Source organism: Vespa mandarinia, chromosome 9 (assembly GCF_050613455.1).
Source record: "Vespa mandarinia isolate Hongniang chromosome 9, ASM5061345v1, whole genome shotgun sequence".
NCBI classification, from domain to species: Eukaryota; Metazoa; Arthropoda; class Insecta; order Hymenoptera; family Vespidae; genus Vespa; species Vespa mandarinia.
The window spans coordinates 5,738,976-5,751,939 of record NC_140818.1 but is presented as its reverse complement, the minus strand read 5'-3'; the positions used below and the strand labels follow the sequence as shown (position 1 = coordinate 5,751,939).

Here is a 12,964-nt window from a genome sequence, read left to right as displayed (position 1 = left end):
TAAAAATTTCCATAAAACTTCGTACAAAGATATGATATTGGAAAATTTCGTATGATAAAAAACTGAAATTAGATTATTACTGTTTGTTATCATTGCGTTTATATACAACTGACAGTCATATAAATTTTGATTTGTCAACAGAGAGAATCATTAATTCATATTACTAATCTACAACAAGCTGTAACGTACAGGTGATATGACAGCGTGAAAATTAATCTTGACGGATGATAACAATGTTTAAAAGTTTAGTTAATGTCATTCATCTGACGTATGCATTTAGATATCCAACTAAGTAAAGTGTTCAGTGATTATTCTATTGCTACGAACGCTATAATATTATAAAAGTATATCTAAAGAGTTTTCAAATACAAAAACGCAAGAGGTATTATCGAAGGAAAAAGTAAGGCTATTGAAAATTGTACAGATTGTGACACAAAGCGTAATATGAATTTATTTCAATATAAATTAATCGTTAAACATTAATCTTTAAGTTGCGCTGTGTAAATTTTAATGCGATTTAGAACACAACCATAAATATTGTCATGAATATAATGGATATAAAAGATAATCCTGAAAATGATAATTTTGGATCCTATCATGCTTTGTTAATCGCATTCAAAACAATGAAGGAACGTTGTCAACAATTACAAACTAGATTAGCTGCTGTAGAAGAAGAAAATTTGTGTTTAAGACTAGAATGTGGAAAGGACATGTCTACTGCGATTGTAAAAGTCAATAGTAATGACAAAGCTGTGATTCAAACTTTACAGGTTTGTACCGTTTTTCTTAGCATTTGTATTTAAATTAAATTATGTTTTTATATATTATCATATTTTACAGGAAAAAGTAGAAAATCTTAAAAAACAAAAATCACAATTAACCCATCATGTCTTTATGGTTGCTGCAGAAAATCGTCATTTATGGAACCGACTAATCAGATTATCAAAAACCAATAAGTCTTTAGAAATGCATTTCACAAAAATTTCTGATGCATTAAAACAACATCCTTCTACTCAATCATTTGATATTATGTCACATAGTTTTTGTAATATTCCATCTCCTATTAAACAAGAAACAAATAAATGTATATTGGGTATAGATAATGGTATATATAAAAATGTATAATTTAAGCTAATTTAAAATAAAATATTTTTTAAGTAACATTAAAAGCAATAAAAAACATTTATAGGTGAAAAAGAGCAGAGTTTGGAAGAAATATCACTTAAACTTATCAACAGTATTATGTTAGAAAAATCTGATCTTGAACAGCAGTATGCAGAGGTAAATATGAAGTGTTTCTTTTTTCTTTTTTTCCAGGCATTTACATAAAAATATAATTAATTATCAAAAATATTTATCATATAAAAATAATATAACAATTTTATGTATTAGATGGTAGAATTACAAAACAACGCTGACTTAAATTTACAAAATATTGGTTTCACTTATCCAGAAGATTCTGATACAGATTCATTAGAACAATTAAAACAACATGATGTAAGATTATCACAAACAAAGGATGCCTTATTAGCACAACAGAATAGATTGAAAAGAGCTATACAGAATATGAAAAAAATTAAAAGAGGTATGTAAATTTATATATGTAAATAACATCTTTTTTTAGTTATCTTTCAAAGCATCATTTTGTAAGGTACAACATATAATATTTTTATAGGAGGAATGTGTAATGGTTGCCGTAAAAATGCGAATAAAAAAGTTGTGCATATAGGAATCCAATTTAATTCAGCTGACAGTTTTCAAGAACATGGTTCAACACAAACAAGTTTACCACCAATAAGTTTATCTTTAGAAAAATGTGCTACTGAAAATTCAGATACTGATGATAAAATTTGTCCATTATGTGGATTTTTTTATGGAAAGTCTATCCCATTTGCAGAATTTCATGAACATGTTTTGAGTCATTTTACGAAAGATACATCTGTAGATGGGTTTGAACTTGTACATTAATCCTGTGTATAGAAAAGTGATGAAAAGCAATTCTATAAAATCTGTTGTCAATTTATTAATGCAGTCTAAGTTACTGTTGGATAAGTACAAGATAGTAAAATATGTAAATAATTGATAATTCTCATAGATCTATTTGCCTTATTTATAACATTGTTTTCAATCAGTGAATTCTATAAAATGTTGATACATTATTGCATCAATTATGAAGAATGAATAGCCAACAAATATTTTACTATAGATTATATATTTGTATCTTGCATACTGCTGGATATAGAAATTATTTACAAATATACTACTTATTTTCACAATAAAAATATTTCTAAATCAAATCAAATTAACATACTGACATTACAAAGATATTATAGATTGTTTAATAAAAATTAAATCTCTGTAATGATTAAAATAGTATTAAAAAAAGGAGTACAATAAATGTTCAAATAACTTCTATAGAAAATACTTTGTTGAATTGTTTTAAGCAAGTTGCGACGGTTTTATATCCTTACTATCGGAAGGTTCAACTGTAGATGGTTCAAGAAGATTTTCATGAAACCATTCAGGTCGTTTCTTTGGCATCTCTATTACTTTCTGTTTCTAAATAAAAAATGAATGGTACAAATCAGATTTTAAAATAATGTAAAATAAACATTTTTGTTATATTAATATAAATCTAAAATATAATCAAATAATTATTGAAGTACCTTCCAGAAGTCATCCGTCTTGCCTTCTTTTTCTCCTTCATAAATAACAATAACATCTTCCTCAACTGAACTTAATCCTAATTTTTCTTGGATGGCATCTTGGATTTCTTTTGTTTCTATTTTTACTTTTTCATAACAATATCCTAAACAATAATGTACATATATTATTAAGTTTTTATGTACATTAAATTATTAAAATTAAAAAATTTAATATTGAACTAAACTAATTACCACATAAAAGTCCAGCCTCGTGATGACTACCACAATTGGGACACATCAAAAGATTAGTTTTTGGAACAGGTGGTTTCCAGTTATATTTTGGATGTCCAAATCTTCTACTCATACGTTTTTCAATGGTACGTCTTATTGTTGGAACTCCCCACAAAAATCCATCTCCAATGATGTCTTTTAGAGAAAATCGACCACGATTGTTTACAGTGCATGGAAGATTTAACCCATTATAATCTATTGCACATAATGCTTCTAAAGAAATTTAAAAAAATTAGTAAGAAAAATGATTATATTTTTAATTATTAAAGAGCAGATACTGTAATGTAGGTTATGTAATAATTTCTCTTTCTTTTTATATAAATATATACATACAAATATATATATATATAAGTAAATATTAACCTAAAATATCGAAGAAATTTTTATTTACCTGGAGGAAATCTACGATTAAAAATTATGTGTAATGCTTGTTCAATTTTTTGAAAAGCAGAAGTTAATCGTTTTATCATAGAAATTGCCATTATGTAAAAATTCTATGAAGAATATAATTAAACTTGCTCAAATTGCATTCGAAGCGTGCGTGACTTTAGTGATAAGTATAGACAAAATATGAACTACAAGCACTATAGGGATATAACACTGTAGGGAAATAGTGTAATATTCGTATATAAGCTTCTTAGGTTATTTCACTCACTTCACGAGTAATTTAACGATCGATTTAATGTATGACAAATATTTTGTATATACTAAAAATACTAATACATTTGATATGTAAGTACTTTAACATTTAATTAGAATTAGAAAGAAAAGATTTTGGAAATACATTACTTAAGTAGTACTTGCATTATATGATTTATGATTAAATTTTAATATATTACAAGTAATAATGATCCAGCTCTTAAAACTCATTTATTAACAAATTACTATTTGACTTCCGAAGTAGAAAGAAGAAAAATACGTAAATACGTGTCGCGAAAAATGTAATTAAAAATGTAATTATATTAAATTATCTTAAAAGAAAATAATTGTCGCAATTAAAATGATTGATAAAAATTTTCAATGATATTTTTCTGTGATTAGATATTACATTTTACTTTAATTTTTCAATAAAATGTTAAGAGAGATTAATATATTTAATGTGACGTAATGCGCATGCGTCGCGCGAATCATTTAACCATCTTTACGACGTAAACAACGTCACTACTCTATTAGTTTGTGCCAGCCAGACACTCGTTCATATCACTCTCGTTAATTACAGATAATTAATAAATTTTATCTAACGTAGACTCTCTTTTTATATATCAATCGATAGTTAAACGCATGATTTTTATGGAGTCGCGAGACGGCTCATTATCGCGTTTAAAACATTTACGAAAATAAAATTGGTCTTTGATAAATCATCCCGTGAAACTATTGCGTCGTACTTTTTCTTCTATTTTCCAGATTTATTTTCATAACATCAATATTTCTCTCGCTTTTAAACTATCTTCTGATCAATAATTTTGTGTTTATAATTTTAATCAATCGATATCTTGCATTATATTTGATTTTCATATATACTCTCTCTCTCTCTCTCTCACACACACACACAACACAACCTTAAATATTTTTTACACACATCAACCACACACTTTTAATCTTATCTGTATATATTAAATCAATAAACATGTGAAACGATGTTGTTCACAGTGTACTAGCACTATTTATACTAATTCAACTAACCCGATTATTGTTATGTGCAATAGCGTATAAATTACTCAAACTTATAAAATGATATGATAGTGCATGGCGGAGTATTTCCCGCTTACAATTGTAGTTCATATTTTGTCCATACCTGTCGCTGAAGTCACACACGCTTCGAGCGAAAGGTGAATTGACTCAACGCGGTATTTTGTCGATTTGTTAATTTTTAAATGAATTTTTGTTGATAAAAAATTATTACTATGCAATATATCAATATGTTATAATAAGTACAAAATATATTAGATTAAGTATTCGTAACCTCGATATACGTAAACATTAAGAACTGTTACATTATTTTCGTACTTATATGGATAAAATATATTTAATATTAGACACCTTATTTTAATGCAAGTTTTTAAAATTTAATATATTTTAAGTAAGTATATCATTTCATATATATTTTTATATATACCTGTATAATTTATATATAATACATAGTATAAGTAGATTGTTAAAGTGAAAATTTATTAGATTATGTGTTTAGAATTTTCTAATGAAAAATGTCAGATGCTTTTGAAGAAATACAAGCAATTAAAATCAAAAGGAATAGTTTGCGTGAAAAATTACAAAAACGGAAAAGAGAGAGACATGAATTATTTACTCTTACTTCCTCCATTCCATCTACTTCAACAGCTGATTCACCTCTTCCTGGTGGTAAAAAAAAATCTTCATCTTTTTTTTTCTTTATTAAAACATTATACAATTATATTTCCAAAATATAATTTTGTTCTTTAGATTCCAATACGTCTTTAATAAAATCTGACCATAATGAATACGAAAGGGATATTCTTTGTATATTGCACGAATCTTTACCAAATCTACCAATTACATCTGCAGAAATAATAGATCAACTTCGTAAAAATCTTAATGCTGATGTGTCTTCCTCGGATATCCATAAAATTTTAGAGAAATTAGCCGCACAAGAGATTATTAAGTTAGTGAGTTTTTGTATCATTATTTAATATCTTCCTTGAATATTTTTATCAACATTAATTAGCAAGTTATATACATAAATGTTGTATATATTATATTTATTTTAGAATCAAAGAAGTCACAGAAAATGAAGTTTTTGGATATACAGTTCTCTCTGTCGCAGAATCACAATCATCATGTCTCTCTCAATCTGATGATACAGAAAATCCTGAGAGCGCAGAGACATCCGCATCTGAATTAAATGATTATATACCTTCAGAGAAACAGATGAAAATAGATAAAAAGAATACAGAAGATATAATGTCACTGATCTCAATGCCGACAATAAGAGAAAAAGAAAGTAAAAAAGTAGGAGAGCAAATCTTGGATCTTCTGTCAAAACAAACATCTAAAGAAAAATCATTAGCTGAGAGATTTCGTTCTCAAGGCGGTGCACAAGTTATGGAATTCTGTCCACATGGAACGAGAGTAGATTGTGCCAAATTAAATGGTGGGCCAGGTTTTGCAGAAAAATGTAAAAAATTACATTTCAAAAAAATTATACAAAGTCACACAGATGAGTCATTAGGCGATTGTAGTTTTCTTAATACTTGTTTTCATATGGATACATGCAAGTAAATGCTCATTTTATATTTATATATATATATATATATATATATATATATATGTATATATATTTAATATTTATCATGTTCATATCAAACTTTTGGTAATTTATAATTGCATCTATTTTATAGATATGTCCATTATGAAGTAGATGGTCCTACTGCACAAATAAAAGAATCAAATGATTCTGATGGTATTAACAGTACTATAATTAATAAGACAACAAACGTTGATAGTAAAAATGGTAGTAGCACTAGTTGTGCAAGTAGCGTAGGTAGCGAGTTAACTCTTTATCCACCACAATGGATACAATGTGATTTACGATATCTAGATATGACGGTTCTTGGGAAATTTGCTGTCATTATGGCTGATCCACCATGGGATATTCATATGGAATTACCATATGGTACAATGTCAGATGATGAAATGAGGCAATTAGGAATACCTGCGCTTCAAGATGAAGGGCTTTTATTTTTATGGGTAACAGGAAGAGCAATGGAATTAGGAAGAGAGTGTCTTCAATTATGGGGTTATGAAAGAGTTGATGAAATTATTTGGGTAAAAACAAATCAATTACAAAGAATTATAAGGACTGGAAGAACGGGTCATTGGTTGAATCATGGAAAAGAACATTGTTTAGTGGGTATGAAAGGAAATCCACGTATTAATAAAGGATTAGACAGTGATGTTATTGTAGCAGAAGTTCGTGCAACTAGTCACAAACCAGATGAGATTTATGGTATTATTGAACGCATGAGTCCTGGAACAAGAAAAATTGAATTATTTGGTCGTCCACATAATGTACAACCTAATTGGATTACACTTGGTAATCAAGTAGATGGAGTACATTTGATTGATCCACAATTGATTAAAGCCTTTAAAAAGCGTTATCCCGATGGAAATTCAATGAAACCTACAAAATCTTAAAATCAATTGTACATTCAAAAATGAACAATTTCATAATTTGTCTCACTTACATTCATACCTTATTACTCTTTACAGAAGTACAAAAATATATAATTGTACATATATTTTTATAAGAACATGTACATATCTTATACTATATTATTTATAATATAAAATAGTCTTAAAATATTTATTGTATAATAAAGAAACTTAGGAGATTTTAAGAATTTTTTATAAATAATCTAAATATTTTTTATTTCAAATAAATATTTGTTTATCTGTATTAAATAAACATCTTATTATTACATATTCATAATTATAATTAATATTATATTAATACAGTGTGTAGTGGAATGATTCCATCACAAAACAATTCACAAGTAATTTAATATAAAATACATATATTAGTTTGAATTAAAAAATTATAAGTACTGATATAAGTACTAGTAGCGGTATTTTCCATCTAAATATACATTTAATTAATACTATTGTACAAATGTTTAAAATACACATTAAAATTACATAAAAACAATTACTTGTATTAAAATAAAATAATTGCAAAAAAACTTATTTTTATATATTGTGCAATTGTATAATTTTGTGTTATTTATCAAAAGAAATACTATTTTGTTTTTGTTTTAAAACATTTTTTTTTAAGGAAAAGGTAAAGTTTTCATATGTACTATTCCCTGATTTTCTTATAGACCGATTAGGTGTTGGCAGTATTAAACTTGGTTTATTTTCATTTTTGTTATTTTCTTTAGTACGTAAAGAATTAATAATTTTATTGCATGCATCAGTCCAATGCCGTTTACCATGTTTATCTTCTGATATGAGAAAGTAATCACCTATTTTGAAGCCAAAATCTGTACAATTCTTCTGTTCAGCACATAATGATATTTGCTCTCTTGGTATAACAGGAGAAGATAGATTATATTTTTTAGGTATACGTCTTGTAGAGCGTGTCATAGCAAAACACGTATCAAAAAGAAAACAATGAAGTTTCTGAAATATAATTAGAAAGATAAGAATCGTTTATTTATAATGGTAAAATATGAAAATTACGATTTACTTCTTTATACATAGAGTTACGCAGGTTTAATTTATATTATATAGAATTAACTTACCATTCCTCTTGGATCTTTTAATTGTCCTTCTGTAATCAATTCTGTAGCATTACTAATACATTCACTTGAGTCATATTCATTTTTTATATTGATTTTTGTTTGAGCTAATTTACATTCTGCTTTCCCCATTGTTTTATCAATATTCTGAAGTAATTCTGTGAGTTTATTAATTGATTCCTTTAAAGGAATTTGATCTAAATGATCGACAGTAGTATGTCTTAATATTTCCTTTATTAACAAAGGATATTTAACTATTCTTGATCGTGGTACATCTAAGTAAGCCCATAAATCAAGAGAATGAGGTGATCCTAATCTTCTTTTTAAAAATACCTGAAAACGTTTATTAGTTGCTTTTTTTTCTTCAAGTAAATGCCTTGCCCATACTTGTGTTCTACATCTTTCTAAATAAGGTTCTGCTAATTTTGGCAGCTGTAATAATTGTAAATAAAGATTTTATTATTTAATCACAATACTAATAACTCGTTTGTGTAATGTAATATAGGAAATATGTATGTTTATAATTCTTTATTTAATAAAACAGAATAATATAAACAATATTAAAATACTAACCCAATTGAGAATTGTAGCACCTACATTGTCTGTAAATCCAGAACAATCTCGTAGATTGATTAACTCATCTCGTAAATTACTATGAATTTCAATAAGATTTGTAAGGTCGCTAAAAAGTGTACGTATTTCTTCTGAATTGAATATATTACTAGATATCAATGGTTCATAATAATCATCACGAAGAATGATAAGTTCATCAAGGAGTAAGTTTTCTCCACAACATAATTCATAAATAGCCTCTTGTCTTTTTACTTCTTTTTGACCTAAAGTGCTATTTAATGTGTCTTTAATATTTGCATTTGCTATATCTAGCAACCAACTTCTAAGTGTAAAATTATTTGTACCACTTGAACTGTTTCTCCGTCTATAAAAGTTTCAAATAGATAATACTTATGAATATAATTTATATGATACATAAGAAATATAATATTTGCTTTGACAAGATTAAATAGCAAAATCCAATTTACTTTTTCTTTATTGTATTAGCATGTGCATCTTCATCAGTAAATGAAAAATCATCTGTGTTTTGTTGAATGCTAAATGATCTATGGAGAGTATTTCCAACTTTTATACTCAAAGTGCTAGAAGAAAATATACTACTGGCCACCTCTGTAATTCTACGTCGTTTTTTCTTTTTTCCAGCATCTGATTCTAGAGATATGTCCATGGAATTAACACTAACCACATCACTTTTTGGTCTTTTTCTTGATCTCTATCATAAAATATTAAAAATTATTTACAAAATATTTATTGATTCACTATAAAATTATCAAGTTATATATGAATAAAATAATTACAAGTATAGTGGTTAAACTAAGTAAACAGTAAGACATTCTGAATAATTAGAAATAGTATAAAATCCTTTTCTATGCATTTCAGCGAACTGAAGTTATCTATAAAAATACAAGATCTCTAGAGCGATATTTAAACTGATAAAATCTTGCGTCATATCAATGATGGTGTTATCATTATCAACAATATCGAAGGTTATGTCAACAAACATTTAGAAAACTATCATTTATAATTCAAACGCTTACCAGCCAAAATCTTTTTCGAGGTTCTTGAAATGCCTCTTTTATCGTTACGTTGCAGTCATCTCCCATTTTTTTATAAAAAATATAATAATTTAATAAAGCAGTAATTAATGCATAATGTCGATACAGATCACACTAGAATACAATTTCAATGAAGCATTATAACCATATAATATATACCCAGAAGCGTTTATAATACGATACAATTTTTCATTTTTACATTTTATTACAAATTCTTATTCTATTTGTAATAACATATTTTACAAAAATTATGAAAAGATACAACATGGAAATTTGCTAAAAAATATAAGAACGTCAAACTTGTTACATTCAGCCGTTATTAAAATTACGACGTTGATCGATTTTATATCATACAATGCAATATAGTATAAAATACAGAATAAAGGTATGGCGCAACAGCGCTATAATCGCAATAATCAGCTAAAATATGATTTTTTTTTATTAGCTGAGTGCTCGACCAATCAAAGTGTTTCTATTCGTGGATTTCACAATTAATTGAATCGAGTCTATTCCTAAGAGATACATTGGCAAGATGCAGTAATTCTGTTAACTAAAAATTATACGTATCTTAAATATATATAAAGAAGTTAAATTTTAAATGCAGCTGTTAATTTGATATTACTTGCAATTAAATGTGTATTATATAAAATACGATATATATATATATATATATATATATATAATATATATATAATATAAATAATATCAATTGTGTTAAAGTTTTATTGAAGTGAAGATTGTTATCTCCTGCTAGATTTTACAATTTTATTTACCAGTTATAACTAAAGATAACTGATTAGAATCCAACGGAAAACTGATAAAATAACTGTCAAAGTCATCACGTGTTTGTTGTTTACATAATCAGTTAGAAGATCTTCGAATTAAAAATTTTCATCTAATGAAATATAAACTTAAAATTATTTTATATTTCAAGTTTATTAAATAAATGCAGTATTATTTGAATCGAGTTATTGTTTAAATATAATACATTCAAATTTGTAGCGCCAAATCAGTAGTTAAGTATATCGGCACCATGATCTTCACTTTATATATATGAATATTATTGTAAACAATGATGCTTGGTCATAGGATAAGCACAGAGGGATAACGACAACTTATAAAAATAGAAATTCGGCATAGAGAATGAATTCTTATCATGAAGAATTAGTGTCTGCAGATAATTTTTAGTCTATGCTTGCATATAACCTACAATTTTTATTATGAACATTGTAATAAAACCAATATTTTAATTTTTTGTTAAGAAAACCTATGATGATGATACATTAAGGTAATGTCATGAAGGTAAAATTCTGAATTGTACGAAATGACAGATAAACAAAAAATACTTAGCTGTGGTGATGTAGAGGGACATTTTAAATTTCTATTTACGAAAGTGGAAAATATTAACAAAAAAAATGGACCGTTTGACTTTTTATTATGTGTTGGAAATTTTTTTGGTGAAAATAATATAGAGCTTGAACCATATAAAAATGGCATGAGAAATATTTCTGTTCCAACATATATTATTGGCCCAAATAGGGAGACAGATTTAAAACATTATCCTGACATAGATGGATATGAAATTTGTCAAAATTTAACTTATCTTGGTAGAAGAGGTTTATATATTGCAACATCAGGGTTAAAAATTGCATATATTAGTGGCATTGAAAATAATGCAACCGAATCCAAAACAATTTGTTTCCAAAAGAATGATGTTGTATCAATAAAGAATTCTTGTTTGAAAGGTCAACCAAGCTTTCGAGGAGTAGATATATTATTATCCTCACCATGGCCTAAAGGCATTACCGATTTAGATCCAAATAAACCTAATATCAAATATCAAGGATCTGAATTAATAGCTTGGTTGGCTGCTCAAATAAAACCAAGATATCATATCTCAGCATTAGAAAATATTCATTATGAAAGACCACCTTATAGGTAAGTATAATGTATAATTAATTGAATCAATTTTGGATAAAATAACAATAATAACAATAATACCTATTAACAAAAATCTAATTATTTCTTTAGAAATCATAGTCAAGATGAAAGTGGTATTGAAATTGCAACTAGATTTATTGCTCTTGGATCGGTCGGAAACAATGAAAAGAAGAAATGGCTGTATGCTTTGAATTTGACTCCTATAGACAGAATAAGATTATCTGAATTAGTTATGAAAACAACTGATGAAACATCTAGTCCTTATTTAAAACACCTATTACATGATGAACCGATAGAAACAAAAACTACACAATTTTTTTATGATATGGAATTTAAATCTCAGAAACGTTCGAAAAATTCAGATTATTCTTATAAGAAGCTTAAAACAGAATTTGATCAAACAAAATGTTGGTTTTGTTTATCTAGTCCTGAAGTATCTAAGCACTTAGTAATTGCCGTCGGTGCAGAAGTTTATGTAGCGCTTGCTAGAGGTGGTTTGGTTGAAGATCATATGCTAATTTCGCCGATAACACATCATCAGAGTTTATCAGTTTTACCACCAGATATTTTAAAAGAAATGAAACAATATAAAGAAGCAATAACAAACTATTTTGCAAGTAAAAATCGAGTACCAGTATTTTTTGAGAGAAATTATAAAACATCTCACTGTCAATTACAAGCTGTTCCAATTCACAAAAATCAAGCATCTATAGTTAAAGAAATGTTTGAGGTATATTATTATTTTTCCTATTATATAGCAATTTTGTTTTTGTCTAAAGAAAATTTTTATGTTAAACAGGAAATAGCAGAATGTAATAACTTCAAAATCGATGAACTTCCACATCACACGGATTTACAACAAATTGCAAAACCCGGTGTTCTGTACTTTTACGTAGAGTTACCTGATGGGCAATCATTGTACTATAGAATTAAGAAGGATTTTCCATTACACTTTGGTAGAGAAGTATTGGCATGTGATAGAATATTAGATGTTAATCATAGATCAGATTGGAGGGATTGTCAATTGGATAAGGATGAAGAAAGTGAATTGGCCAAAAGAATTAGAACACATTTTAAACCATATGATATAGATAATTAAAGTAATTTATATATATACAAAATATTTTTACATTGTGATATAAATATGTTCACAAATTTCAATAATTATTAAAAATAATTATTATTT

At 26.8% G+C, this 12,964-nt stretch overlaps 5 protein-coding genes across 6 annotated transcripts; 3 read left to right on the top strand and 2 right to left on the bottom strand.

Annotated features, from left to right (window-relative positions):
• Positions 1-258: 258 nt before the first annotated feature.
• On the top strand, positions 259-1,968 carry spn-F (C2H2-type zinc binding domain-containing protein spindle-F). Its single transcript, XM_035870140.2, has 6 exons — positions 259-400; positions 522-770; positions 841-1,105; positions 1,190-1,281; positions 1,393-1,585; positions 1,676-1,968. The coding sequence occupies exons 2-6, from the start codon at positions 543-545 to the stop codon at positions 1,966-1,968; spliced, it is 1,071 nt and encodes a 356-aa protein (XP_035726033.1). The 5' UTR covers positions 259-400; positions 522-542.
• Positions 1,969-2,296: 328 nt separating this feature from the next.
• On the bottom strand, positions 2,297-3,624 carry mRpL32 (mitochondrial ribosomal protein L32). The gene is made up of 4 exons (XM_035870158.2): positions 3,328-3,624; positions 2,898-3,149; positions 2,667-2,809; positions 2,297-2,559 (listed from the first exon to the last, which is right to left on the bottom strand). The coding sequence occupies exons 1-4, from the start codon at positions 3,416-3,418 to the stop codon at positions 2,440-2,442; spliced, it is 606 nt and encodes a 201-aa protein (XP_035726051.1). The 5' UTR covers positions 3,419-3,624; the 3' UTR covers positions 2,297-2,439.
• A 987-nt stretch (positions 3,625-4,611) lies between these two features.
• Positions 4,612-7,246, top strand: Mettl3 (methyltransferase like 3). Its single transcript, XM_035870136.2, has 5 exons — positions 4,612-5,016; positions 5,125-5,294; positions 5,376-5,574; positions 5,681-6,187; positions 6,311-7,246. Exons 2-5 carry the CDS (start codon positions 5,141-5,143, stop codon positions 7,104-7,106), a joined length of 1,656 nt encoding a protein of 551 aa, XP_035726029.1. The 5' UTR covers positions 4,612-5,016; positions 5,125-5,140; the 3' UTR covers positions 7,107-7,246.
• Positions 7,247-7,515: 269 nt separating this feature from the next.
• LOC118443301 (neuroepithelial cell-transforming gene 1 protein) lies at positions 7,516-10,187 on the bottom strand. 2 transcript variants are annotated; one of them, XM_035870047.2, is made up of 5 exons: positions 9,820-10,187; positions 9,250-9,494; positions 8,783-9,146; positions 8,213-8,641; positions 7,516-8,090 (listed from the first exon to the last, which is right to left on the bottom strand). In XM_035870047.2, exons 1-5 carry the CDS (start codon positions 9,883-9,885, stop codon positions 7,689-7,691), a joined length of 1,506 nt encoding a protein of 501 aa, XP_035725940.1. In that variant the 5' UTR covers positions 9,886-10,187; the 3' UTR covers positions 7,516-7,688. The 2 variants fall into 2 exon arrangements, with proteins under 2 accessions (XP_035725940.1, XP_035725942.1); XM_035870049.2 differs by lacking the exon at positions 9,820-10,187 and adding an exon at positions 9,580-9,735.
• Positions 10,188-10,599: 412 nt separating this feature from the next.
• Positions 10,600-12,961, top strand: LOC118443243 (CWF19-like protein 1). The gene is made up of 3 exons (XM_035869917.2): positions 10,600-11,775; positions 11,869-12,508; positions 12,578-12,961. Exons 1-3 carry the CDS (start codon positions 11,162-11,164, stop codon positions 12,875-12,877), a joined length of 1,554 nt encoding a protein of 517 aa, XP_035725810.1. The 5' UTR covers positions 10,600-11,161; the 3' UTR covers positions 12,878-12,961.
• Positions 12,962-12,964: the final 3 nt, after the last annotated feature.

Excerpts from the sequence above, each read along its gene's own strand:
- LOC118443301 (XM_035870047.2), bottom strand. The coding sequence starts at position 9,885 with ATGGGAGATGACTGCAACGTAACGATAAAAGAGGCATTTCAAGAACCT. Across the intron at positions 9,147-9,249 it reads GCTAATACAATAAAGAAAAA|ACGGAGAAACAGTTCAAGTG; the intron begins GTAAATTGGATT and ends AAACTTTTATAG. Across the intron at positions 8,091-8,212 it reads TAAAAGATCCAAGAGGAATG|AAACTTCATTGTTTTCTTTT; the intron begins GTAAGTTAATTC and ends ATTATATTTCAG.
- mRpL32 (XM_035870158.2), bottom strand. The coding sequence starts at position 3,418 with ATGGCAATTTCTATGATAAAACGATTAACTTCTGCTTTTCAAAAAATT. Across the intron at positions 3,150-3,327 it reads TAATCGTAGATTTCCTCCAG|AAGCATTATGTGCAATAGAT; the intron begins GTAAATAAAAAT and ends AAATTTCTTTAG. Across the intron at positions 2,810-2,897 it reads CGAGGCTGGACTTTTATGTG|GATATTGTTATGAAAAAGTA; the intron begins GTAATTAGTTTA and ends ATTATTGTTTAG.
- Mettl3 (XM_035870136.2), top strand. The coding sequence starts at position 5,141 with ATGTCAGATGCTTTTGAAGAAATACAAGCAATTAAAATCAAAAGGAAT. Across the intron at positions 5,295-5,375 it reads TGATTCACCTCTTCCTGGTG|ATTCCAATACGTCTTTAATA; the intron begins GTAAAAAAAAAT and ends TTTGTTCTTTAG. Across the intron at positions 6,188-6,310 it reads TTTCATATGGATACATGCAA|ATATGTCCATTATGAAGTAG; the intron begins GTAAATGCTCAT and ends TCTATTTTATAG.
- LOC118443243 (XM_035869917.2), top strand. The coding sequence starts at position 11,162 with ATGACAGATAAACAAAAAATACTTAGCTGTGGTGATGTAGAGGGACAT. Across the intron at positions 11,776-11,868 it reads TATGAAAGACCACCTTATAG|AAATCATAGTCAAGATGAAA; the intron begins GTAAGTATAATG and ends TTATTTCTTTAG. Across the intron at positions 12,509-12,577 it reads TAGTTAAAGAAATGTTTGAG|GAAATAGCAGAATGTAATAA; the intron begins GTATATTATTAT and ends TATGTTAAACAG.
- spn-F (XM_035870140.2), top strand. The coding sequence starts at position 543 with ATGAATATAATGGATATAAAAGATAATCCTGAAAATGATAATTTTGGA. Across the intron at positions 1,282-1,392 it reads TTGAACAGCAGTATGCAGAG|ATGGTAGAATTACAAAACAA; the intron begins GTAAATATGAAG and ends TTTATGTATTAG. Across the intron at positions 1,586-1,675 it reads TATGAAAAAAATTAAAAGAG|GAGGAATGTGTAATGGTTGC; the intron begins GTATGTAAATTT and ends ATATTTTTATAG.